Source organism: Ranitomeya variabilis, chromosome 1 (assembly GCF_051348905.1).
Source record: "Ranitomeya variabilis isolate aRanVar5 chromosome 1, aRanVar5.hap1, whole genome shotgun sequence".
Taxonomy (NCBI): domain Eukaryota; kingdom Metazoa; phylum Chordata; class Amphibia; order Anura; family Dendrobatidae; genus Ranitomeya; species Ranitomeya variabilis.
The window spans coordinates 960,038,117-960,065,880 of NC_135232.1; the positions used below are offsets into that span (position 1 = coordinate 960,038,117).

A 27,764-nucleotide genomic window follows, 5' to 3' on the forward strand; every position below is an offset into this window, starting at 1 on the left:
CTCCACCTGTTGGAAGTAGCGATCCTACAAGTCACAATCAACCCTTTAACGAGTCGTGCAATATGACTTAGGATAAAAGCCAAATCAGTATCTCAATTCGCAGACACGGTGTTTCGGGCTGTTGGCCCTCGTCAGTGCGAAGCATGAGAACTGATTTGGCTAGGTGAGAGGCTCTGGACTGGGGTCTAAGGGGTAACGTTTCTCCTTATGGAGAGTGACATACCAGCTGGCTTGTCAAGGTAAGGAGGCTTATTCGCCGTGCAATGCTCCTCTGGGAAATTTAATATGGAAATTGCCTCTTCAGATAAAAATAGGACTTAAACTCTATAGCGCCACCTATAAGTGGAAGTAGCTTTTTACTCTAGAATTCTGGCATAGCCGAGTGATAGGGGATAACTTCAAGTTCACGGGCTGTCCAACCACTAGGTTCCCCACTGATCCCTTAGAAATGCTCTGAAGAGCCCCATGTGAATAAGATAGCTGGTTGATCACATGCACTGCTTCTCCATTCATTCTTAGTGAGACTGCTGGAGACAGCTGAGCAATGCGCTCGGCTTGTTTTTGGCACAACACCAAGAATGAATGAAGTAGCAAGCGTATTATCGACCACCAGTTCATTCACATGGGGCTTGTGCAAGCCTTGGTTTTCTGGATTGGTGGGGGTCCCAGCAATTAAGAAATTATCCTGTATGAAGACACAAAGCAGTGACAAGTGTTTCTTACTAAATTAGAATGTCATCAAAAAGTTAATTTATTTCAGTTCTTCAATAGAAAAAGTGAAATGCATATATTATATAGAGTCATTACAAACAGAGTGATCTATTTCAAGTGTTTATTTCTGTTAATGTTGATGATTATGGCTTACAGCCAATGAAAGCACAAAAGTCATTATCTCAATAAATTAGAATACTTTATACAACACCAGCTTGAAAAATGATTTTAACCCTTTAAACCCCGGGCCACTTTCCGGTTTTGCGTTTTTGTTTTTTTTCTCCCCTAATTCCCAGAGCCATAACTTTTTTATTTTTGGTCAAAATGGCCAAGTTAGGGCTTTTTTATTTGCAGGAAAAGTTGTACTTTTGAACAACATCATTAGTTTTAACATATTGTGTACTGGAAAATGGGAAAATAATTCCAAGTGCGGGAAAATTGCAAAAAAAGTGGAATTCGACAGGTTTTTTTTTAGTTTTTTTTTTAACCATATTCACTAAATGCTAACAATGACCAGCCATTATGATTCTCCTGGTCATTACGAGTTCATAGACACCAAACATGTCTAGGTTCTTTTTTAAGTGGTTAAAAAAGAAAATAGCGTCATTTTCTGAAACCTGTAGCAGTTCCATTTCTCATTATTTGGGTCTGGGTGAGGGCTTATTTTTTGTGCGCCAAGTTGATGTTTTTATTAATGCCATTTTGGTGTAGATGCAATCTTTTCGCTCCTTAATTGCATTTTATTGCAGTGTAACGGTGACCAAAAAACCTTAATTCTGACGTTTCGGACATTTTTTTCTCGTTGCGCCGTTTAGAGATCAGGTTAATTCTTTTTTTTTATTTTGATAGATCGGGCAATTCTGAACATGGCGATACCAGATATGTGTATGTTTGATTTTGTATTATTGTTTTATTTATGGGACGAAAGGAGGTGATTTGAACTTTTTATTTTTTTTATATATATATATATATATATATTTTTTAAAACTTTTTTTTACTTTTTACATGGGAGACTAGAAGCTGCAGTTGCCCGATCGGCTCTGCTACATACAGGCAATGATCAGATTGCCTGTATTTTTATGTACCAGAAATGGTCACTTGCTATGAGCTCCAACCACCGGGCGGCGCTTATAGCAATCCGGCTATGACAACCATAGAGGTATGCTGGAGACCTCTGGTTGTCATGCCAACCCATCGGTGACCCGCGATCACGTGACTGGGTCTCTGATGGGTGGGATTAACAGCGCGCTTCCCATAAGCGCGAGTTAAATGCCCGCTGTCAGAGATTGACAGTGGCATATAACGGGTTTACAGCCGCGGGTGAATCGTGATTCCACATGCAGCTGTTAGAGGCACATGTCTGCTGTTCAAAACAGCTGACATGTGCCGGGAAAGATGTGGGCTGAATTCCGGAGCCCACATCAAAGAAAGGCATTTCGACATGGGCGTATTATTACGCCCAACGTTGGAAAGGGGTTAAAATCCCAACTGAAACGTATGTTCAGTAAATGCACTCAATACTTGATCGGGACTCATTTTGCATCAATTACTGCATCAATGCAGCGTGGCATGGAGGCGATCATCCTTTGGCACTGTTGAGGTGTTATGGAAGCCCAGGTTGCTTTGATAGCAGCCTTCAGCTCGTCTGCATTGTTGGGTCTGGTGTCTCTCATCTTCCTCTTGTTAAGGTCAGTTTGCTGGCCAATCAAGCACAGTGACACTGTTGTTTTTAAACCAGGTATTGGTACATTTTGCAGTGTGGACAGGTGCTAAGTCCTGCTGGAGAATTAAACTTCCATCTCCAAAAAGCTTGTCAGCAGAGGGAAGCATGAAGTGCTCTAAAATTTCCTGGTAGGCGGCTGCGCTGACTTTGGTGGTAATAAATCACAGTGGACCTACACCAGCAGATGACATGGCTCCCCAAAAAATCACTGATTGTGGAAACCTCACATTAGACCTCAAGCAGCTTGGATTGTGTGTGTCTCCACTCTTCCTCCAGACTCGAGGACCTTGATTTGCAAATTAAATGCAAAATTTGCTTTCATCTGAAAACAAGACCTTGGACCACTGAGCCACAGTCCAGATCTTTTTCTCCTCGGCTCAGGTAAGATGCTTCTGGCATTGTCTATTGGTCATAAGTGTGTTGTGTATCCGCTTTTTGGGCTCCCCTGGTGGTTGCTGGTGGTACTGGTGACTTGTTTGCACTTTGCTTCTTCTGTTCACCTGCTTCCATCAGTGTTTGGGAGTTTCCTATTTAGCCTTGCTCTCCAGTCATTTCCTTGCCGGTCATCATTGTAACCAGAGCCTTCGGTTGCATGTTCCTGCTACTAGTCTGCTGATCAGCTAAGTGGACTTTGTCCTTTTGTTTTGTACCTTTTGTCCAGTTTGCAGTTTTTGTAATTCTCTGTAGCTGGAAGCTCTTGCGGGCTGAAATTGCCACTCCTGTGTCATGAGTTGACACAGGAGTCTTAAAGTAATTTCAGGATGGTTTTTGAAAGGGTTTTCAGTTGACCGTGAAGTCCTCTTTTGTATCCTTCTGCTATCTAGTAAGTGGACCTCTCTTTGCTAAATCTACTTTCATACTGTGTATGTCTTTTCCTCTTAATTCACCGTTATTACATGTGGGGGGCTGCTATCATCTTTTGGGGTATTTCCCTAGAGGTAAGCCAGGTCTGTTTCTTCCTCTACCAGGCGTAGTTAGTCCTCCGGCTGGCGCGTGGCATATAGGAAGCCGTAGGTATGCTCCCTGGCTACTGTTAGTTGTGTGGTAGATTTAGCTCACGGTCAACTCGAGTTTCCATCACCCGAGAGCTCGTTCGTTACTTATGTGTTTTTTACGTTCCCTTGCCATTGGGAACCATGACAGTATGACTGGCCCACAAAGTGTTAATTGTTTGGGCTGAAGCAGGAGAAAAAGAAGTGTTGCAGGGAATTTTTTTTTTTTTTCTTTCCCTCAGAGTTTTGCTGCCTAGCCCTTAATTGCTGTCTAGCTGCTTCTTACCTCCTCTTAACCCTTGAATGGCTCTGACCTTAGCTGTTTAACATGGATGTCCAGAGTTTGGCTGCAGGTTTAAATAATCTTGCTACGAAGGTTCAAAATTTACAAGATTTTGTTATACATGCTCCTATTTCTGAACCTAAAATCCCTACACCAGAGGTGTTTTCCGGAGATAGATCTCGGTTTTTGAATTTCAAATATAATTGTAAATTATTCCTTTCTCTCAGACCTCACTCCTCAGGAGATCCTGTCCAGCAGGTTAAGATTGTAATCTCTTTGCTGCGAGGTGACCCTCAAAATTGGGCATTTTCATTGGCACCAGTGGATCCTGCGTTGCTCAATGTGGATGCGTTTTTCCTGGCTTTAGGGTTGCTTTATGAGGAACCTAATTTGGAGATTCAAGCTGAAAAAGCTTTGATAGCCCTATCTCAAGGGCAAGATGAAGCGGAGATATACTGCCAAAAATTTCGTAGGTGGTCTGTGCTTACTCAGTGGAATGAGTGCGCCTTAGCGGCAAATTTCAGAGAGGGCCTTTCTGATGCCGTTAAAGATGTTATGGTCGGGTTCCCTGCGCCTACAGGTCTGAATGAGTCCATGACAATGGCAATTCAGATTGATCGGCGTTTGCGGGAGCGCAAACCAGTGCACCATTTGGCGGTATCTTCTGAAGAGACGCCAGAGAAAATGCAATGTGACAGAGTTATGTCCAGAAGCGAGCGGCAGAATTATAGGCGTAAAAATGGGTTATGCTTCTATTGTGGTGATTCTGCTCATGTTATATCGGCATGCTCTAAGCGTACTAGGAAGGTTGACAAGTCCATTTCAATTGGCACTTTACAGTCCAAATTTATTTTGTCTGTAACCTTGATTTGTTCATTATCAGTTATTACCGTGGATGCCTATGTGGACTCGGGCGCCGCTCTGAGTCTTATGGACTGGTCCTTTGCCAGGCGCTGTGGGTTTGATTTAGAGCCTCTGGAAGTCCCTATACCTCTGAAGGGTATTGATTCTACACCTTTGGCTTGTAATAAACCACAGTTCTGGACGCAAGTGACTATGCGTATGACTCCAGACCATCAGGAGGTGATTCGCTTCCTTGTGTTGTACAATTTACATGATGTTTTGGTGCTTGGATTACCATGGTTACAGTCTCATAACCCAGTCCTTGACTGGAAGGCTGTCTGTGTTAAGCTGGGGATGTCGGGGGGCTCATGGGGACACTCCTATGGTGTCCATTTCGTCATCTATTCCATCTGAGATTCCGGCATTTTTGTCTGATTATCGTGATATTTTTGAAGAGCCTAAGATTGGTTCACTCCCTCCTCACAGGGATTGTGATTGCGCCATAGATCTGATTCCTGGCAGTAAATTTCCAAAGGGTCGTTTGTTTAACCTATCTGTACCTGAACATGCTGCTATGCGCGAGTATATTAAGGAGTCCCTGGAAAAGGGACATATTCGTCCTTCTTCATCACCTTTAGGAGCCGGTTTTTTCTTTGTCTCTAAAAAGGATGGCTCTCTGAGGCCTTGTATTGATTATCGTCTCCTGAATAAAATTACAGTCAAATATCAGTATCCGTTGCCTTTGCTGACTGATTTGTTCGCTCGCATAAGGGGGGCTTAGTGGTTCTCTAAGATTGATCTTCGTGGGGCGTATAATTTGGTGCGAATTAAGCAGGGGGATGAGTGGAAGACCGCATTTAATACGCCTGAGGGCCATTTTGAGTATTTGGTAATGCCTTTCGGCCTTTCTAATGCACCTTCTGTCTTTCAGTCCTTAATGCATGATATTTTCCGGGAATATTTGGATAAATTTATGATTGTGTACTTGGATGATATTTTGATTTTTTCTGATGACTGGGAGTCTCATGTTCAGCAGGTCAGGAGGGTTTTTCAGGTTTTGCGGGAGAATTCTTTGTGTGTAAAGGGTTCAAAGTGTGTTTTTGGGGTTCAAAAAATTTCATTTTTGGGGTATATTTTTTCCCCTGCTTCTATTGAGATGGACCCTGTCAAGGTTCGGGCTATTTACGACTGGACGCAGCCTACTTTTCTGAAGAGTCTCCAGAAATTCTTGGGCTTTGCTAATTTTTATCGTCGATTTATAGCTGGTTTTTCTGGCGTTGCTAAACCTCTGACGGATTTGACTAAAAAGGGTGCTGATGTTGCCAATTGGTCCCCTGCTGCCGTGGAGGCCTTTCGGGAGCTTAAGCGCCGCTTTTTGTCTGCCCCTGTGTTGCGCCAGCCTGATGTTTCTCTTCCCTTTCAGGTTGAGGTCGATGCTTCCGAGATCGGAGCGGGGGCGGTTTTGTCACAGAAAAGTTCCGACTGCTCAGTGATGAGACCTTGTGCGTTCTTTTCGCGAAAATTTTCGGCCGCCGAGCGAAACTATGATGTTGGTAATCGGGAGCTTTTGGCCATGAAGTGGGCATTTGAGGAGTGGCGTCATTGGCTTGAGGGTGCCAGACATCAGGTGGTAGTTTTGACTGATCACAAGAATTTAATTTATTTGGAGTCTGCCAGGCGCCTGAATCCTAGACAGGCACGTTGGTCGTTGTTCTTTTCCCGGTTTAATTTTGTGGTCTCGTACTTACCGGGTTCTAGTAATGTGAAAGCAGATGCTCTTTCTAGGAGTTTTGAGCCTGACTCTCCTGGGAATTCTGAACCTGCTGGTGTCCTTAAGGATGGAGTGGTTTTGTCTGCTGTCTCTCCAGATTTGCGATGTGCTTTGCAAGAATTTCAGGCGGATAGACCTGATCGTTGTCCGTCTGGTAGACTGCTTGTTCCTGACGAGTGGACCACTAGAGTCATCTCGGAAGTTCATTCTTCTACTCTGGCAGGTCATCCGGGAATTTTTGGCACCAGAGATTTGGTGGCTAGATCCTTCTGGTGGCCTTCCCTGTCTCGAGATGTGCGTGTTTTTGTGCAGTCTTGCGATGTGTGTGCTCGGGCCAAGCCTTGTTGTTCTAGGGCTAGTGGGTTGTTGTTGCCCTTGCCTATTCCGAAGAGGCCTTGGACGCACATCTCTATGGACTTTATCTCGGATCTCCCTGTTTCTCAGAAGATGTCTGTCATCTGGGTGGTGTGTGACCGTTTTTCTAAAATGGTTCATTTGGTGCCATTGCCTAAGTTGCCTTCCTCATCTGAGTTGGTCCCTCTGTTTTTTCAAAATGTGGTTCGCTTGCATGGTATTCCGGAAAACATCGTTTCTGACAGGGGTACCCAGTTCGTGTCTAGATTTTGGCGGGCAGTCTGTGCCAGGTTGGGCATTGATTTGTCCTTTTCGTCTGCATTCCATCCTCAGACCAATGGCCAGACGGAGCGAACTAATCAAACTTTGGAGACTTATTTGAGGTGTTTTGTGTCTGCGGATCAGGATGATTGGGTTGCCTTTCTGCCGTTGGCGGAGTTTGCTCTTAATAATCGGGCTAGTTCTGCCACTTTGGTTTCTCCTTTCTTTTGCAATTCAGGGTTTCATCCGCGTTTTTCATCTGGTCAGGTTGAATCTTCGGATTGTCCTGGAGTGGATGCGGTGGTGGATCGGTTGCATCGGATTTGGGGACAAGTGGTGGATAATTTGGAATTGTCCCAGGAGAGGACTCAGCAGTTTGCTAACCGTCGTCGTCGTGTTGGTCCCCACCTTCGCGTTGGGGACTTGGTGTGGTTGTCTTCCCGTTTTGTCCCTATGAGAGTTTCTTCTCCCAAATTTAAGCCTCGGTTCATCGGTCCTTATAGGATTTTGGAGATTCTTAACCCTGTTTCCTTTCGTTTGGACCTCCCGGCATCTTTCGCTATCCATAATGTGTTCCATCGGTCGTTGTTGGGGAGATATGAGGTACCGGTGGTTCCTTCTACTGAACCTCCTGCTCCTGTGCTGGTGGAGGGTGAATTGGAGTACGTCGTGGAGAAGATCTTGGACTCCCGTATTTCCAGACGGAGACTTCAATATCTGGTTAAATGGAAAGGCTATGGTCAGGAAGATAATTCTTGGGTAACTGCCTCTGATGTTCATGCCTCGGATTTGGTTCGTGCCTTTCATAGGGCTCATCCAGATCGCCCTGGCGGTTCTTGTGAGGGTTCGGTGCCCCCTCCTTAAGGGGAGGGTACTGTTGTGTATCCGCTTTTTGGGCTCCCCTGGTGGTTGCTGGTGGTACTGGTGACTTGTTTGCACTTTGCTTCTTCTGTTCACCTGCTTCCATCAGTGTTTGGGAGTTTCCTATTTAGCCTTGCTCTCCAGTCATTTCCTTGCCGGTCATCATTGTAACCAGAGCCTTCGGTTGCATGCTCCTGCTACTAGTCTGCTGATCAGCTAAGTGGACTTTGTCCTTTTGTTTTGTACCTTTTGTCCAGTTTGCAGTTTTTGTAATTCTCTGTAGCTGGAAGCTCTTGCGGGCTGAAATTGCCACTCCTGTGTCATGAGTTGACACAGGAGTCTTAAAGTAATTTCAGGATGGTTTTTGAAAGGGTTTTCAGTTGATCGTGAAGTCCTCTTTTGTATCCTTCTGCTATCTAGTAAGTGGACCTCTCTTTGCTAAATCTACTTTCATACTGTGTATGTCTTTTCCTCTTAATTCACCGTTATTACATGTGGGGGGCTGCTATCATCTTTTGGGGTATTTCCCTAGAGGTAAGCCAGGTCTGTTTCTTCCTCTACCAGGCGTAGTTAGTCCTCCGGCTGGCGCGTGGCATATAGGAAGCCGTAGGTATGCTCCCTGGCTACTGTTAGTTGTGTGGTAGATTTAGCTCACGGTCAACTCGAGTTTCCATCACCCGAGAGCTCGTTCGTTACTTATGTGTTTTTTACGTTCCCTTGCCATTGGGAACCATGACATAAGTGGCTTGACACAAGGAATGTAACACTTGTAGCCCACCTCCACGATACATCTGTGTGTGGTGGCTCTTGAAGCAATGACTCCAGGAGCAGTAATCCACTCCTTGTTAATCTCCCCAAAATTTTTAAATGGCTTTTTCTTAACAATCCTTTCAAGGCTGCGGCTATCCCAGCTGAGTTGCTTGTGCAGCTTTTTCTACCACACTTTTTCCTTCTACTCAACTTTCCATTAATATGCTTGGATACAGCACTCTGTGAACAGCCAGCTTCTTTAGCAATGACCTTTTGTGGCTTACCCTTACCCTTGTGGCTTACCCTCCTTGTGGAGTGTGTCAATGACTGCCTTCTGGACGTTTGTCAAGTCAACATTCTTCCCCATGATTGTGGAACCTACTGAAACAGACTAAGGGACCTTTTTTATTAGAGTACTGGGGGTCTGAAATACCAAGACATGTTATTACACTTGGGGTGATCTTATTACAATGTATGAGGGGACAGTACACACACTTCTCTAGACCTGAGACTGGGACAAGGGGGTATCCTCTATGTCTGGAGGAAAGAAGGTTTAAGCATAATAATAGACGCGGATTCTTTACTGTAAGAGCAGTGAGACTATGGAACTCTCTGCCGTATGATGTTGTAATGGGTGATTCATTACTAAAATTTAAGAAGGGACTGGATGCCTTTCTTGAAAAGTATAATGTTACAGGTTCTATACACTAGATTCCTTGATAGGGCGTTGATCCAGGGAACTAGTCCGATTGCCGTATGTGGAGTCGGAAAGGAATTTTCTTTTCCCGAGCTTACTGTTTGCCACATGGGTTTTTTTTGCCTTCCTCTGGATCAAAATGTTAGGGCATGTTAGGTTAGGCTATGGGTTGAACTAGATGGACTTAGTCTTCCTTCAACCTTAAAAACTATGTTACAATGTAAATGCTTAGGAAGCCTTTGCAGGTGTTTTTCTTAATTATTCCAATTTACTGAGTTAATGAATTTTGGGTTTTCATTGGCTGTATGCCATAATCATCAACATAAACAGAAATAAACACTTGAAATAGATAGCTCTGTTTGTAATGACTCTATGTAATGAGTTTCACTTTTTGTTTTGAAGAACTGAAATAAATCAATTTTTTGAGGATATTCTAATTTAGTGAGTAGCACTTGTAAGTCGGCCTGATCCCACTGAAACTGGTGGGTTCAGTAATTATCAAACACCAAGATCAGTCATTATAGATTTATACAAACAATCCTATAATGTTTCTTGAAGATAAGCTACTGCCTGAGGTTTATAACGGCTTCAGGCTTTCCAATCCTCATATGTGATACATGCCCGCTCGGCCGAGCTATCCGGTGTATGGTGGAGTCTTAGAAATGAAAGTTGACTAAGTGTCATCGGCAGCAATCTAATGTCTAGATCTATTAGGTGATTGGAGTTTGTGGTCACCAAAACAAAAGGCTGAAAATGCTTATTACAGTAGCATGTAAAAGTTTGGGTACTCCCGGTCAAAATTACTGTTAAGCCGGTTTCACATGTCCTGATATTTCCGGCACCGGAGATATCAGTGTCCGCGTGTGTACTATGTGCTGCACATGTGTGGCAGCTCTGTGCTGCCCTTATGCAGCATCAGTACCACACGGACGGCCGCTGAAGAAGTAGGACTACTGTAAGCGCTGTTCCCCGGCGGCTGGTGCTGAACGTGGCTTTCATTCGTTCTCCCCTGCTCAGCTGGCGAGCAGCGCTAGCAGGGGAGAATGAATGAATGAATGAGAAGCAGCGGGCACGGGCTCAGTAACTAGCGCTGAGGTCACTGAGTCTGTGCTCACTGCCGGCATGAACTCCTGTGACCTCAGGACCGTGGGAAAATGTAAGTGATGAGGTCACGGCAGTTCAAGCTCTGTCACCGTGACATCATCACTTGCATTCTCCCACGGTCCTGAGGTCACAGGATTTCATGCTGGCAGCGAGCACAGACTCAGTGAAGTCACCGCTAGTTACTGAGCCTGCCCCTGCTGCGTATCATTCATTCCCTAGTAGTTTACAGCTGGGCTGGTAGCATTAGCACCGCTCCCGGTTGTAAACTGAATATACCCCAGATATGGATTATGCCGTGGGACTGACTGAACGCTGGACAGGTATGGGAATATTTATATAAAACACATGTCAGACAAATAATAAACATATGGCGACTCAATCACATAATTATGTAAACAGGAGAAAAAATGAGAAAAAATGCTAATTTTGACTCATTTTTTCTCCTGTTTACATAGGTATGGGAATATTGTTGGTTTATTTTTTTTTATTTTTTTACAGGAGATCTAGGGCGTCGCTTGGATTAGCAGTATAATAAAGATGGTAAAACTGTGTGGTGTATGATTTGATTAAAATACTTTATTCTGCATGTGTGTATTTATTTAACCCGTTACTAACTATAGGATTAGTAATGGATTGAGAGTGTAACAAAGGTGGAAAACCTGTGTTTAATTATTTCATTAAAAGACTTTTCTTAATGTGTGTGCATTTTTAACCCTTTCATACTATTGGATTAATAATGGGTTGGTGTCTTATTGACACCTCTCCATTACTAAGCCGGGCTAAATGTCACCTTACAATAGGAAGGTGACATTAACCCCCCATTTACCCCACTTTCCGCCGCTACAGGGCAAGTGGGAAGAACCCGACAAAGCTCCAGAATTGGTGCATCTAATAGATGTGCCTTTTCCGGGCAGCTGCAGGCTTTTGTTTTTTAGGCTGGGGGGCCCGCACCTGTGAGTTTTGCCAGGTTGGTTTAACAACATAGGGGAACCCCACGTCTGGTTTTTCATTCATTCATTCTCCCCTGCTCTCGGCCCGTTTTGCGGCCCGTGTGTTTGGGTAAAAACGGACATGTCTGCATGTCTTGCACACGGACACACTGTCCGTGAAAACACGCTGACATGTGCATAGACCAATTCATTTCGGTGGGTCTACGTGTGTCGGTGTCGTGTCTCTGGTACGTGAGAAAACTGTCACTACACATACCGGAGTCACTGACTTGTGAAAGAGGCCTTATTATGAACAGTTTAGCAAGTTGAAAAGGAAATTATCTCAAAAAGGCCTAAAGTTAAAGATGACACATTTCCTTTCTGTTTTAGGCAAAATCTAATATATAAAGCTGAATGTGTGTGTGTGTGTATGTATGTATGTATGTATGTATGTCCGGGATTGGCATCTGAACCGTAGCAGCTACAGCCACAAAATTTTGCACAGTCACACGTCTGGACCCCGAGAGCGTCATAGGCTATGTTGTGAGGTGAAATTTTAACCCCGCGCTTTCCAATTCACCAAACAATTTTGCCCCTATCTACATAATGGGGAAAAAGTGAAAGGAAAAGTGTTGGAGGCGTCGCAGCTACAGGCACAAAATTTTGCACAGTCACACGTCTGGACCCTGAGAGCGTCAAAGCTATATTGTGAGGTGAAATTTTAACCCCGCGCTTTCCAAGTCACCAAACAATTTTGCCCCTATCTACATAATGGGGAAAAAATGAAAGGAAAAGTGTTGGAGGCAAATTAACAGCTGCCAGATGTGAACAAGGGGGACTTAAAGAATGACAGCGATGGCACCAAAGAGTATATACTGTACAGTTGCTAAGGTGGGGCCCCAACATGGGATAATCACACCACCACGGGGATATGAACACACACACAAAATGCGCCACACACTACCACGTGCTCGAACACATATACCACCCTCAGTGCACATTTCACCACACATACACCAACCTCGCCACATAAAAGTAGAAACACAAAAGTCGCCGCTCAAAACTCGCCACGCGCAAAACTCTCCACATGCAAAACTCGCCACACGTGCAAAACTCGCCACACGCAAAACTTGCACACGCAGAAAAATTGCCACACGCAGAAAAATTGCCACATGCACAAAAGTTGCAACACATGCAAAAGTTGCCTCACACAAAACTTGCACATACTCAAAAGGCACCACACATAAAACTCGCCACGCGCAAAACTCGCCATGCGCAAAACTTGCTGCACACAACTTGCTACACTAACCTGTCACATGCAACTCGACACACAAAAAGTTGCTACACGCATGTCGCCACACAAAACTCATCTCACAAAAGTCCCTACATGCATGTCGCCACACGCAACTCAACACACACAACTTGACACACGAAACTCGCCCTAAAACACACACAAGTCTGGTATCCTTCAAAAATAAAAATCTGATTAATAAGCAGACAAACTACAAGAGCAACAAATGTACCATATAGGAATCCGGCAGCTGTCAGTCACATGACCAGTCTATTATGTGTATGTGTGAGCTAATATATACTGCCAGAGGGTGGGCTTACTGTTGGCTGGGGATTTATCAGGCTGCCATTTTAGCTTACAAATACTGAGGTAAAAATACTGACCAAATAACGTGTGAACGAGGGCTAATACAGGAGGAGATGGCATACAGCTATATACTATATACAGGAGATGACACACAGGTATATACTATTTACAGGGGAGATGACACACAGGTATATACTATATACAGGAGGAGATGACACACAGATATATACTATATACAGGAGAGATGACACACAGGTATATACTATATAGAGGAGGAGATGACATACAGGTACATACTACATACAGGAGGAGATGACATACAGGTATATACTATATACAGGAGGAGATGACACACAGGTATATACTATATACAGGAGCAGATTACCTACAGGTATATAGTATATACAGGAGGAGATGACACAGGTATATGCTATGTATAGGAGGAGATGACATACAGGTATATACTATATACAGGAGATGACACACAGATATATACTATATATAGGTGAGATGACACACAGGTATATACTATATACAGGAGATTACATACAGGTATATCTAATATATAAAGCTGAATGTGTGTATGTATGTATGTGTGTATGTCCGGGATTGGCATCTGTACCGTCGCAGCTACAGCCACAAAATTTTGCACAGTCACACGTCTGGACCCCGAGAGCGTCATAGGCTATGTTGTGAGGTGAAATTTTAACCCCGCGCGTTCCAATTCACCAAACAATTTTGCTCCTATCTACATAATGGGGAAAAAGTGAAGGGAAAAGTGTTGGAGGAAAATTGACAGCTGCCAGATGTGAACAATGAGGACTTAAAGAATGAGAGCGATGGCGACAAAGAGTATATACCGTACAGTTGCTAAGGTGGGGCCCCGACATGGGATACTCACCACACACGGGGATATGAACACAAACACAAAATGCGCCACACACTACCACGTGCTTGAACACATATACCACCCTCAGCACACATTTCACCACACACACACACCAACCTCGCCACATAAAAGTCGAAACACAAAAGTCACCACTCAAAACTCGCTACATGCAAAACTCGCCATATGCAAAACTAGGCTCACGCAAAACTCGCCACACGTGCAAAACTCACCTCATGGAAAACTCACCTCATGCAAAACTTGCACACACAGAAAAATTGCCACATGTACAAAAGTTGCACCACATGCAAAAGTTGCCTCACACAAAACTTGAACATACTCAAAATGCACCACACATAAAACTCGCCACGCGCAAAACTCGCCATGCACAAATCTTGCTGCACACAACTTGCTACACTAACCTGTCACATGCAACTCAACACACAAAATGTTGCTACACGCATGTCGCCACACAAAACTCATCTCACAAAAGTCGCTACATGCATGTCGCCACACGCAACTCAACACACACAACTTGACACATAAAACTCGCCCTAAAACACACACAAGTCTGGTATTGTCCTTCAAAAATAAAAATCTGATTAATAAGCAAACTACAAGAGCAACAAATGTACCATATAGGAAATACGGCAGCTGTCAGTCACATGACCTGTCTATTATGTGTATGTGTGAGCTAATATATACTGCCAGGGGGGAGGGCTTCCTGTTGGCTGGGGATTTATCAGGCTGCCAATAGCAACCAATCACAGCTCAGCTTCTATTTTGCTACAGTTAATTAACCTGAGCTCTGATTGGTTAATATAGGCAACAAAGACATTCTCAGTATAACAAAGCTAATATATGTTGTGAAATGCTTCTATTTGCTTAGTTTTTGCCTTTTAATAATTACATTTCTATCTATTTGTTTTGTGGTTTTTGTGTGCAGAATAAATTTTTGTTAACACATTCTATTTTGCTAACAGCAGTCATTAACCCGGGCGAAGCCGGGTAGTACAGCTAGTCTAATATATAAAGCTGAATGTGTGTGTGTGTGTATGTATGTATGTATGTATGTATGTCCGGGATTGGCATCTGAACCGTAGCAGCTACAGCCACAAAATTTTGCACAGTCACACGTCTGGACCCCGAGAGCGTCATAGGCTATGTTGTGAGGTGAAATTTTAACCCCGCGCTTTCCAATTCACCAAACAATTTTGCCCCTATCTACATAATGGGGAAAAAGTGAAAGGAAAAGTGTTGGAGGCGTCGCAGCTACAGGCACAAAATTTTGCACAGTCACACGTCTGGACCCTGAGAGCGTCAAAGCTATATTGTGAGGTGAAATTTTAACCCCGCGCTTTCCAAGTCACCAAACAATTTTGCCCCTATCTACATAATGGGGAAAAAATGAAAGGAAAAGTGTTGGAGGCAAATTAACAGCTGCCAGATGTGAACAAGGGGGACTTAAAGAATGACAGCGATGGCACCAAAGAGTATATACTGTACAGTTGCTAAGGTGGGGCCCCAACATGGGATAATCACACCACCACGGGGATATGAACACACACACAAAATGCGCCACACACTACCACGTGCTCGAACACATATACCACCCTCAGTGCACATTTCACCACACATACACCAACCTCGCCACATAAAAGTAGAAACACAAAAGTCGCCGCTCAAAACTCGCCACGCGCAAAACTCTCCACATGCAAAACTCGCCACACGTGCAAAACTCGCCACACGCAAAACTTGCACACGCAGAAAAATTGCCACACGCAGAAAAATTGCCACATGCACAAAAGTTGCAACACATGCAAAAGTTGCCTCACACAAAACTTGCACATACTCAAAAGGCACCACACATAAAACTCGCCACGCGCAAAACTCGCCATGCGCAAAACTTGCTGCACACAACTTGCTACACTAACCTGTCACATGCAACTCGACACACAAAAAGTTGCTACACGCATGTCGCCACACAAAACTCATCTCACAAAAGTCCCTACATGCATGTCGCCACACGCAACTCAACACACACAACTTGACACACGAAACTCGCCCTAAAACACACACAAGTCTGGTATCCTTCAAAAATAAAAATCTGATTAATAAGCAGACAAACTACAAGAGCAACAAATGTACCATATAGGAATCCGGCAGCTGTCAGTCACATGACCAGTCTATTATGTGTATGTGTGAGCTAATATATACTGCCAGGGGGTGGGCTTACTGTTGGCTGGGGATTTATCAGGCTGCCATTTTAGCTTACAAATACTGAGGTAAAAATACTGACCAAATAACGTGTGAACGAGGGCTAATACAGGAGGAGATGGCATACAGCTATATACTATATACAGGAGATGACACACAGGTATATACTATTTACAGGGGAGATGACACACAGGTATATACTATATACAGGAGGAGATGACACACAGATATATACTATATACAGGAGAGATGACACACAGGTATATACTATATAGAGGAGGAGATGACATACAGGTACATACTACATACAGGAGGAGATGACATACAGGTATATACTATATACAGGAGGAGATGACACACAGGTATATACTATATACAGGAGCAGATTACCTACAGGTATATAGTATATACAGGAGGAGATGACACAGGTATATGCTATGTATAGGAGGAGATGACATACAGGTATATACTATATACAGGAGATGACACACAGATATATACTATATATAGGTGAGATGACACACAGGTATATACTATATACAGGAGATTACATACAGGTATATCTAATATATAAAGCTGAATGTGTGTATGTATGTATGTGTGTATGTCCGGGATTGGCATCTGTACCGTCGCAGCTACAGCCACAAAATTTTGCACAGTCACACGTCTGGACCCCGAGAGCGTCATAGGCTATGTTGTGAGGTGAAATTTTAACCCCGCGCGTTCCAATTCACCAAACAATTTTGCTCCTATCTACATAATGGGGAAAAAGTGAAGGGAAAAGTGTTGGAGGAAAATTGACAGCTGCCAGATGTGAACAATGAGGACTTAAAGAATGAGAGCGATGGCGACAAAGAGTATATACCGTACAGTTGCTAAGGTGGGGCCCCGACATGGGATACTCACCACACACGGGGATATGAACACAAACACAAAATGCGCCACACACTACCACGTGCTTGAACACATATACCACCCTCAGCACACATTTCACCACACACACACACCAACCTCGCCACATAAAAGTCGAAACACAAAAGTCACCACTCAAAACTCGCTACATGCAAAACTCGCCATATGCAAAACTAGGCTCACGCAAAACTCGCCACACGTGCAAAACTCACCTCATGGAAAACTCACCTCATGCAAAACTTGCACACACAGAAAAATTGCCACATGTACAAAAGTTGCACCACATGCAAAAGTTGCCTCACACAAAACTTGCACATACTCAAAATGCACCACACATAAAACTCGCCACGCGCAAAACTCGCCATGCACAAATCTTGCTGCACACAACTTGCTACACTAACCTGTCACATGCAACTCAACACACAAAATGTTGCTACACGCATGTCGCCACACAAAACTCATCTCACAAAAGTCGCTACATGCATGTCGCCACACGCAACTCAACACACACAACTTGACACATAAAACTCGCCCTAAAACACACACAAGTCTGGTATTGTCCTTCAAAAATAAAAATCTGATTAATAAGCAAACTACAAGAGCAACAAATGTACCATATAGGAAATACGGCAGCTGTCAGTCACATGACCTGTCTATTATGTGTATGTGTGAGCTAATATATACTGCCAGGGGGGAGGGCTTCCTGTTGGCTGGGGATTTATCAGGCTGCCAATAGCAACCAATCACAGCTCAGCTTCTATTTTGCTACAGTTAATTAACCTGAGCTCTGATTGGTTAATATAGGCAACAAAGACATTCTCAGTATAACAAAGCTAATATATGTTGTGAAATGCTTCTATTTGCTTAGTTTTTGCCTTTTAATAATTACATTTCTATCTATTTGTTTTGTGGTTTTTGTGTGCAGAATAAATTTTTGTTAACACATTCTATTTTGCTAACAGCAGTCATTAACCCGGGCGAAGCCGGGTAGTACAGCTAGTATATATATATATATAGCCTTTTTTTTTTCATTTTAAAAATTACAAAAAGGGAAATGGCCCAATGCAACATTTTTGGGCACCCTTGGAGATTTTTGTACTCAGTTTACTTTGACCAAGGTTTCAGACCTTAATTAGCCTGTTAGGGTTATGGCCTGTTCGCTATCTTCTTAGGGAAATGCCAGGTGGTGCAAATTTTCCAGCTTTATAAAAACCCAGCCTCCCCTAACCTTGTGCCAAAAAACAGCAGCCATGGGTTCATCTAAGCAGCTGCCTAGCAAGCTGAAAGGGAAAAGAGTGGAGACCCACAAAGCAGGAGAAGGCTATAAGAAGATAGCAAAGCATTTTAAAGTTGCCCTTCCCTTGGTTCGAAATGTAATTAAAGGGGTTGTCCACTACTTTCAATTAACCCCCAATGTATCCCCCCGGGGCCCCTAATGAATTGTGTAAATACCTCCCGTTGCCGTTTTCACCTGTGAGCGGAGCTATGGCGGCGGCTGAGTCCGGGTCACGTGACCCCCAGGCTGCAGCCAACGCTAATTTCCGCCGACGTCACGTCAATTTCCAGACTCTGGAAATTGACGTGACGTCATGAGCAGGCGTGACCCAGCCTCCACAGACAGCGGTCACTCATCAAGAAAGACTGGGCTGTGGGCGGCGCTGGGGGCTGCAGGGCTGTGCTGGGGGCTGCGGGCAGGGCTAGGCTGGGCGGGCGCGGGGGGTCTGCGTGCCGGCGCCGGGATGTGCGGGCGCCGGGAGTCTGCGTGCCGGTGCCGGGATGTGCGAGCGCCGGGGGGTCTGCGTGCCGGCACCAGGATGTGTGGGCGCCGGGGGTCTGCGTGCCGGCACCAGGATGTGCGGGCGGTGCTGGGGTCTGCGGGCGTGTGCGGTGGGTCTGATGCGGGGGGGTGGTCATTGGTGTGTGTGTGTGTGTGTCTCTGTGTGCAGGCATCGTCCAATGGGACTACAAGTCCCATTAGGCTCTGCCTGCTACAGTAACAATGAGTGACACATTAGTCAATGATGGGACAGTAGTAGAACGTAAAAAAAAACACAAACATACATATACAGTACATACAACATACAGTACATACAACATACGACGTGATGACATGCAACATGTGACGGCATGCAACATGTGACGACATGTGACATGCAACATGTGACAACATGCGACATGCAGCATGTGACATGCACCATGCGACATGCACCATGCACATGCAGCATGTGACAACATGCAGCATGCGACATGTGACTGCATGCGACATGCACATGCGGCGACATACGACATACAGCATGCCACATACAGTACATACATACAACATACATATAGACATACAGTACATATAACATAGATTACATACTCACCCTCACTTGACACTTTGATCCCAGTGTCATCTGTACAAAATATTAAAATATTAAACAAACAATATACTCCCTGATCCGCAGATATCCAATTAAAACGAGTCCGTGGAGAGCAGCAGCATCAGCTGATGCGACCGCTCTCCAGGGGCTCCTGGAATACAATGATGGAAGGTATCCTTCCACAATGTATTCCCCACAATGTATTCCTACGCCCCTGTGAGAAAATAGTCCCTAGACTCACTTATGGCATTGCTGTGTGAGAAATTTTCCACGCAGCAATTGCCATAAAGTGAGACTCTAAACTATAGTAACCTCTCAGTGATGCACTGCAGGAGCCATTGTCTCCTGTCAGTGTGTCACTGAAGGTCCTATAGAGCAGTGACATCACCAGATGTCACTGTTCTATAGGGGAGATCGTCGTGGGACACTCGTTATTAATTGGACTACGGCGGACAGGTAGTATACGGTTTCTTATTTTACGTTTTTTGCAGTCGATCGAGTATGGTAAGTATGGTTAAATTAATAATAAAATACTTTTTTCTGGCTGTCTTTTTTTTTGTTGTTTAACTCTTTCACTACTCTAGGATTAATAATGGATAGGCGTCTTATTGACGCCTCTCCATTATTAACCCAGCTTAATGTCACCTTACAATAGCAAGGTGACATTAACCCCTTATTACCCCATATCCCACCGCTACTTGGGAGTGGGAAGAGAGGGGCTAAGTGCCGGAATTGGCGCATCTCACAGATGCACCATTTTTGGTGCGTCTGCGGACTGCTTCTTTCTAGGCTATGAATATCAGCCCGCAGCTGTCTGCGTAGCCTTTCTGGCTATAAAATATAGGGGGACCCCACGTAATTTTTTTTGGGGGGTCCCCCTATTTTAATAGCCAGTAAAGGCTACTCAGACAGCTGCGGGCTGATATTCATAGCCTCGGAGGGGTCATGAGTATTACCCCCTTCCCAGGCTACAAATATTGGCCCCCGGCCGTCGGCTTTCCCCCTCTGGCGCAGAAAATTGCGCGGGAGCCCACGCCTTTTTTTTTTCCGTTTTTTTATTAACTGAAACATTGTTAATTAACCCCTTTCTGCCAGCTGACGTAACAGTACGTCAGCTGGCAGTATCCCCCGCTTTGAGGTGGGCTTTGGCGGTGAGCCCACTTCAAAGCCGTAACATGTCAGTTGTTTTCAATACAACAAAAAAATTTACATGATCGCTAAACGGCGTAGCGAGAAAAAAAATCAAAAGCCAAAATTATGTTTTTTTGGTTGCCGCGACATTGCATTAAAATGCAATAACAGGCGATTAAAAGAACATATCTTCACAAAAGTGGTATCATTAAAAACGTGAGCTCGGCACCCAAAAAATTAGCCCTCACCCGACCTGATATCTCAGAAAATATAGACGCTATGGGTATCGGAAAATGGCACAATTATTTTATTTCTTTTTAGCAAAGTTTGGAATTTTTTTCACAACTTAGATAAAAAATAACCTAGACGTGTTTGGTGTCTATGAACTCTTAATGACCTGGAGAATCATAATGGTAGGTCAGTTTTATGCTGTGTGTGTGTGTGTTTTTGCTGCAGTATTTGGTGCGGTTTTTTGCGTGGTTTTGATTCAGGTTTTTGATGCTTTTTAATGCAGTTTTTGGTGCAGTTTTGATGCGTTTTTGGTTGCGGTTTTCATGCAGTATTTAGTGCGGTTTTCATGCAGTCTTGATGCAGTTTTTGGTGCGGTTTTCATGCAGTTTTTTGTGTGGTTTTCATGCAGTTTTGATGCAGTTTTTGGTGCAGTTTTTATGCGGTTTTTATGCAGCTTTTGGTGCGGTTTTGATGCAGTTTTCATGGGTTTTTGATGCAGTTTTTGGTGCTGATTTGATGCGTTTTTGGTGCAGTTTTGATGCAGTTTTTGGTGCGGTTTTCATGCAGTTTTTGGTGCGGTTTTGATGCAGTTTATGGTGCAGTTTTGATGCGTTTTTATGCAGCTTTTGGTGCGGTTTTGATGCAGTTTTCATGTGTTTTTGATGCAGTATTTGGTGCGTTTTTGATGCAGTTTTTGGTGCAGTTTTCATGTGTTTTTGATGCAGTATTTGGTGCGGTTTTGATGCGTTTTTGATGCAGTTTTGATGTGTTTTTGGTGCATTTTTTGTGCGGTTTTGATGCATTTTTAATTTTTTTCAGTGCGGTGTTTGCACGGTTTTGTATGCGTTTTTGAAAGCTAAATAAAGATGTATTATTAATAAAAAAAAATAAGATTTATGATGTCATTATTGTCCAACCTCCTCTTTTACATTTGTCCAACCCACACTCAATTACATACAGATAGACAGATGAAATGGATAGACAGATCTACATATAGATAGATCTATAGATGCATTCATCTATCTATTCATATATCTATCTATAGATATATCTGGATAGATATATCTATTGATAGATGTATGGATAGTGTAGGGTGCGTGTCCACTGTCCGGATTACATCCGAATTAGCTGCAGATTGGATGCTGCGTACTTGTAGTCCTATCGTATGATGCCTGCACACACACCCCAAAAGACCCCCCGCACACACCCGAACAGTCCCGCACACACCCGAACAGTCCCGCACACACCCGAACAGCCCCTCACACACCCGAACAGCGCCGCACACATCCGAACAGTCCCGCACACATCCGAACAGTCCCGGACACATCCAAACAGCCCGCAGACCCCGCACACACCTGAACAGTCCCGCACAGCGCTGCACACATCCGAACAGCCCGCAGACCCTGCCCGCACACACCCAAACAGTCCCGCACACATCCGGACAGCCCGCGGACCCCGCCCGCACACACATACACGCACACACTCCCGAACTGCAGCGTTTCTCGGACACACAATCCGCAGCAAAACTGCAGGTCTTTTTTACATCTGCGGTTTTGCTGCGGATGTGCCCGACTTAATGAAAGTGTAAGGGTGCAGAAATGCTGCAGTTCGGCACAAAAGAAGTGACATGCTGTGGAAAAAAATAGCTGCGTTTCGGTGCGGCTTTTTCCGCAGCATGTGCACAACAAGTCTGCGGCTCCCATAGACTTATATTAGTTGTGCACTACACTGTGGATTTGATGCAATTCTGTGCAGCAAAAAACCCTGCAGATCTGCAATCAAATCCGCAACGTGTGCACATAGCCTTAGCATTTAGTGAACCTAGTAAAAAAGCAAAGCAAAAAACAAGTGTGGGTTTGCACTTTTTTTGCAATTTCATCGCACTTTGAATTTTTTTTCACATTTTCTGTTACACGACATGGTAAAACCAATGGTGTCGTTCAAAAGTAGAACTTGTCCCGCAAAAGACAAGCCCTCACATGGCCTTATTGATGGAAAAATTATGGCTCTGGAAAGAAGGGGAGCCGATAAACGAAAAAAGCTCCAGGGGTGAAGGGGTTTAGAAACATGGATATGGATATATTTATGTAAATACATAGATATATAGATGCATATCTATCTATCAATCTACTATCTATCCATCTATCTGTAATGGAGTGTGGGTTGGACAAATGTAAAAGAGGAGGTTGGATAGAAATGACATCACAAATCTTTTTGAAGATAGAGGAGGGAGGGGTTTGGGTGTGTTTTGGAGTGGGTGTGGTAGGTTCGGGCTTAGTGGCCAGTGCAATGTATCATGGAACTTGTAGTATTAGAGCACAATAACTTAGGAGAAAGGAAGTTGTCGATTAACCCCATGAGAGCTGGATCCAGCACTGAAGATGTGCTGCTACAGCATGATAAAAGGTAATATTGCTAAAATAAACACAGTGGGTGTTTTCAGTGGCACATAATAGCAAGATTTATGAAAAAAAATTTATTGTAGTGGACAACTTCTTTAAGAAATGGCAGTTAACAAAAATAGGTGGAGGTCAAGATAAGGTCTGGAAGGTCAAGTAAAATTTCAGTGAGAGCTTCTCATAGGATTGCTAGATTGGCAAATCAGAACCCCCACTTGACTGCAAAAGACCTTCTGAAGTATTTAGCAGACTCTGAAGTTGTGGTACATTGTCCTACTATTAAAAGATACCGCCACAAATATGACCTTCATGAAAAAGTCATCAGAAGAAAACCTCTCCTGCATCCTCACCATAAAATTTAGCGTCAGAAGTATGCAAAAAGAACATCTAAACAAGCCTGATGCATTTTGGAAATAAGTCCTGTGGACCGATGAGTTTAAAATAGAACATTTTGGCCACAATGATCAAAGCATGTGTGGAGAAAAAAAGGGCACAGAATTTCAAGAAAATCTTGCCACCCATTAAGTATGGGGGTGGATTAATCATGCTTTGTGGTTGTGTTGAAGCCAAAGGCACGGGAACATTACATGGGTAGAGGAAAGAAGGGATTCAATGGAATTTCAACAAATTCTTGATGCAAACATAACATCTTCTGTTAAAAAGGAAAAAAAAGCTCAAGTTAAAAAGAGGATAGCTTCTGCAAACGGATAATGATCCTAAACACACGTCAAACTCCACAATGGACTACCTCATAAGGCGCAAACTGAATGTTTTACAATGGCCCTCACAGTCCCCTGATCTTAACATTGAAAATCTGTTGCTAGACCTCAAAATACCCAGGAATCTCACAGAACTGGAAGAATTTTCCAAGGAAGAATAAATGAAAATCTCTCAAACAAAAATTGAAAGACTCTTGGCTGGTTACAAAAAGCGTTTACAAGCTGTGATACGTTCAAAAGGGGGTTCTACTAGATATTACCCATGCAGGGGGCTCAAACTTTGCATTGGCCCACTTTCTTCTTTGTAAAGATGAAAATGATATATATTTTTGTGCCTAGAATACAAAGGAAATGTGTCATCTTTAACAGTAGGCCTTTTAGAGATCATTTCATCTTCAACTTGCTCAACCATTCACAATAACAGTAATTTTGACCGAGGGTGCGCAAGCTTTTGCATGCCACTGTACATATGAGGTATCTGTTACACTTCTTACAAGATGCTTCATCACTGGATTGATTCTTTAGGACATTTTGTAATTTGGATAATGCGGTAAAATGTGTGCATCAATATCTCTTAGAGATCTGGGAGGAGAGAAGTTTATTGTTCAGGGTTCTTTGCTGAATTGTCCTTAAGTGACTGGTATATCCTTTGTCCTGTTGCCCTGATTTCTGCTTTAAGAAAATGTCATGTCCTTGCTGTAACATAGCCCAGTACAGGAATTGCTGTATTTTCCCTTTAGTTACCATTCTTTGTAGTTTAATATGTAGATAATGTATATAGTGCAATCCATTATTGTTTAGAAGGTTCCTTGGGTTGCTCAATTATAGCTCAGTTTTGAGAGTCGGAGCTAATAAGTGCTCTGTACCTTGTAATTAATTGGAAAGAATGTTCTTTTTCATCTTCATTTTAAAGATATATATATATATATATATATATATATATATATATATATATATATATATACTACATGCTGGTAAAATTGTACTGCACTTAAACGTACTTTACATGGAAGCTGAGGTAAATGAGAAATGTTTCTGATTAATTAAGGGTAACATTATTTTCTGTTGATTGTGATAATCTCAGTGTATCGCTATTATTAGTAGACCTTAATCATTAGGCCATCATCCAATGTTGGTAAACTATGTGCTAATGTATTCTGCACCTGATGAATTCTCCAAACCCCAATTACATTATTTTAGCTGTGGTTTATATAACATTCTGAGTAAATTACGTACTATATTTTATGTTTAAAGGGAGTCTGTCACTCCAGAAACGTACTGAAAATTATTTAAACCACATGGTGAATTGGGGTTCTTGGCACCTATAGCAATCCTATCGTTGCGTCTTAACTGTTGCCTTGTGTTTAGTGCACCCTTGCGCCTTAGTTACGTACCATGTGTTGCAGGCTTCATGTATTGATTGACAGCGCTCACTTGGCAAGAGCAAACACTGCCTAAAAAAGTTCTGAGACCCATAGCTCGGGGCTGTTTGCCTTGTTTTCTGCATTCTACTCAGCAGCTGTCTGCATAGACTTAATTGGAAAGGTCTATAATACTGTAGTCTATGGGATGTATGGAAAATGCTGACCGGGGTAGGATAGGCTTATTTCATCATTGTGAAGTTTACCGATGCAGTAGCCTCACTAAATTCCATGATACAATTGAGTTCTAGAAAAAGATGCTGCACAATTGTTAGTTCATGGGTATACATGTCGGGAGAGGTAACTGGTTGTCTTTAATACAGGCAGCAGTTTGGGATCAATGTTTCAAGTAATACAATATATTATGTTTGGCTTTTTTGTATATTTATATTGCATATTTCCCAGAGGAGCATTGCGGCTTTAAGTCTCCTCACCTCGACATGCTTATCATGTCACTCTCCGCAAGGAGAAATGATACTTCTTGGATCCCGGTCAGACTCTTATCACTCAGCCAAACCAGATCTCCACTTTGCACTGACGAGGAGCAGTACCCCGAAACACAGTGTCTGCAAATTGAGATTCCGGTTTGGCTTTTATCCTGAGTCATGTGAGAAGGCTCGTTAAAGGGGCGACATTGACTGTTAGGAGTGCTACTTCCAATAGGTGGCACTAGAGTTCTAGTCCTCTTCCTCTCTGAAGAGACTGTTTGCATACTACCCTTGCCACAAATTTACTTCTATCTCTATTTTTTAATAAACTGGGTAGTTTTGTAATTGAAAGATGAGATGCTGTTTTTTCTGTACAGAGTGAGTCAAGTGAATTATGCAAAATACTGCCCATACAGTGAGGTTGTGGGCCCAGGTCAGCACCGGGGCCCACCGGGGGATTCCCCTGTTACCCTGTGGGCCAGTCCGAGCCTGGTTACCAGTGTTACTAGTGTAATATGTAATGGTTACCAGTGTGATATGAAATGGTTCCCAGTGTGAAATGTAATGGCCGCTCTCTGCGCCCCTGATCTCACTTCAGAGCTGTGTGTGATTATACCTGACACATCTGCAGGTTCCTCTCAGCTTCGATCTCCTAGGCAGACAGGGTTGCAACATTGCAATACAGCAGAGCTCACAGAGAAGCAAAAAATGTATTTGCAAGAAGACAAATTTCATTTTTCCTGTTCTGTGTTGGATACTTGTCTCACACTGGTAACTCTCCCGTTCATGTATATTAAGCTCTGGAGGCAGCCTCCTCCTCATAGCCTGCATGAGGCCATTTATATAAAGTGATAAAAGATTATTTCTCAGCAACAAGGCGTCTGATATGAGACTTACAGGTATGACTTTCCTCAGCCGTCTATAACCTGTATACCCAAATTAATGGTTTAGATTGGTCAAATGTGGTGACAGATTCCCTTTTCGGCTTTAGAAATGTCTGGTTTTCCATCTCTGAATTATATTTGGTCTGACACATTTGCAATGTCACAATAGTGTTTATCCAGCATCAAGTGACTTTTTTCTTTTCCTTCTATGTAGTTCATAATTCAAGGGAACCTGGATGGTTGGAAGGAACGCTGAATGGCAGACGAGGACTTATTCCACAAAATTATGTTCAGTTTCTCTAGCTACATGTATCAAAACACAGAAGCTGTACATGGTATCCATGGATTTCCGTTCCAGTTGTGTAAATTGTGTCTTGTTTTATGACTACCTGAACCTAAAGACCAGACTTTATCTGGTGAAGGAACAGGTCATAACAGAGAAGGACATGCAATACTGCCAAATTGAACTGATACTTTGTTACTGTATTTTTTAATGTGTATCGGACTGTGCTAGCTATCACACTGATTGATTCTTATGTCACTCACGTCACAGTTTCATTCCTGGCTAAAGAGAGAATGTGTCTAATTTTATATGTGATGTATTACCTCCCCGACAACAAATGTAAAACAACTTACATGCATGGCTCACAAATGGATGCACAGATTCGACACAGCAATAATGTTTAATGTTAGGTTTATGCAGTCTTCAGCTTCTGATTAGGGCAAGATCACTTTTGGGAAAAGTAACATTTTATATTTCTTTGTATGTAAGTTCTTTTTTGTTGCAGTCACAGATTTGGTCGTTATCGTTTGTTGTTTTTAAGTTTTCACTTGTTAAATTGTATTGTTTTTAAAGTATATTTACTACAGAAATGGAATTTTATCCTAAAATAAAATATTAGTTCTATAATATATTGTGCTTTACAGAAACAAAGCTGAATAAAAAAGTAGATCCACTGTATTTTTTCATAAAAAAGTGTGTGATTTGAGTTACCTGGTGAAATTATGGGACAATATCAAGTGTAGGTTATGATTTGTGGTGGGGTTTTTTTTTTCTTTTGTGACCATATTTTTTCAATGGCTAAAAATGTAAATGTTTTCAATTGGGTTATGGACAGGAGTGTGGTGACCGGGCCCACGTGGGAATGGGGTCCACCGACATCAGCACAAACTTCAGCTAAATGTGAATCCTAGGACGTGGATCCAGTTGAAGTGCGTTGTGATGCAGAGACCCGTCGGGACCGTGCAGATCAGTACATGCTGACGGCCAATCAGAGGCCAGCAGCTGACATTGGTG

At 43.0% G+C, this 27,764-nt stretch overlaps 1 protein-coding gene across 1 annotated transcript in view; it reads left to right on the forward strand.

Moving 5' to 3' along the window:
- ARHGAP10 (Rho GTPase activating protein 10) overlaps positions 1-27,437 on the forward strand; it is a 348,249-nt gene extending 320,812 nt beyond the window's left edge. Inside the window, exon 23 of the mRNA XM_077279301.1 lies at positions 26,682-27,437. Coding sequence (XP_077135416.1) covers positions 26,682-26,770 — 89 coding nt within the window. The 3' untranslated portion in view covers positions 26,771-27,437. The remainder of the gene's footprint in view (positions 1-26,681) is intronic.
- Positions 27,438-27,764: the final 327 nt, after the last annotated feature.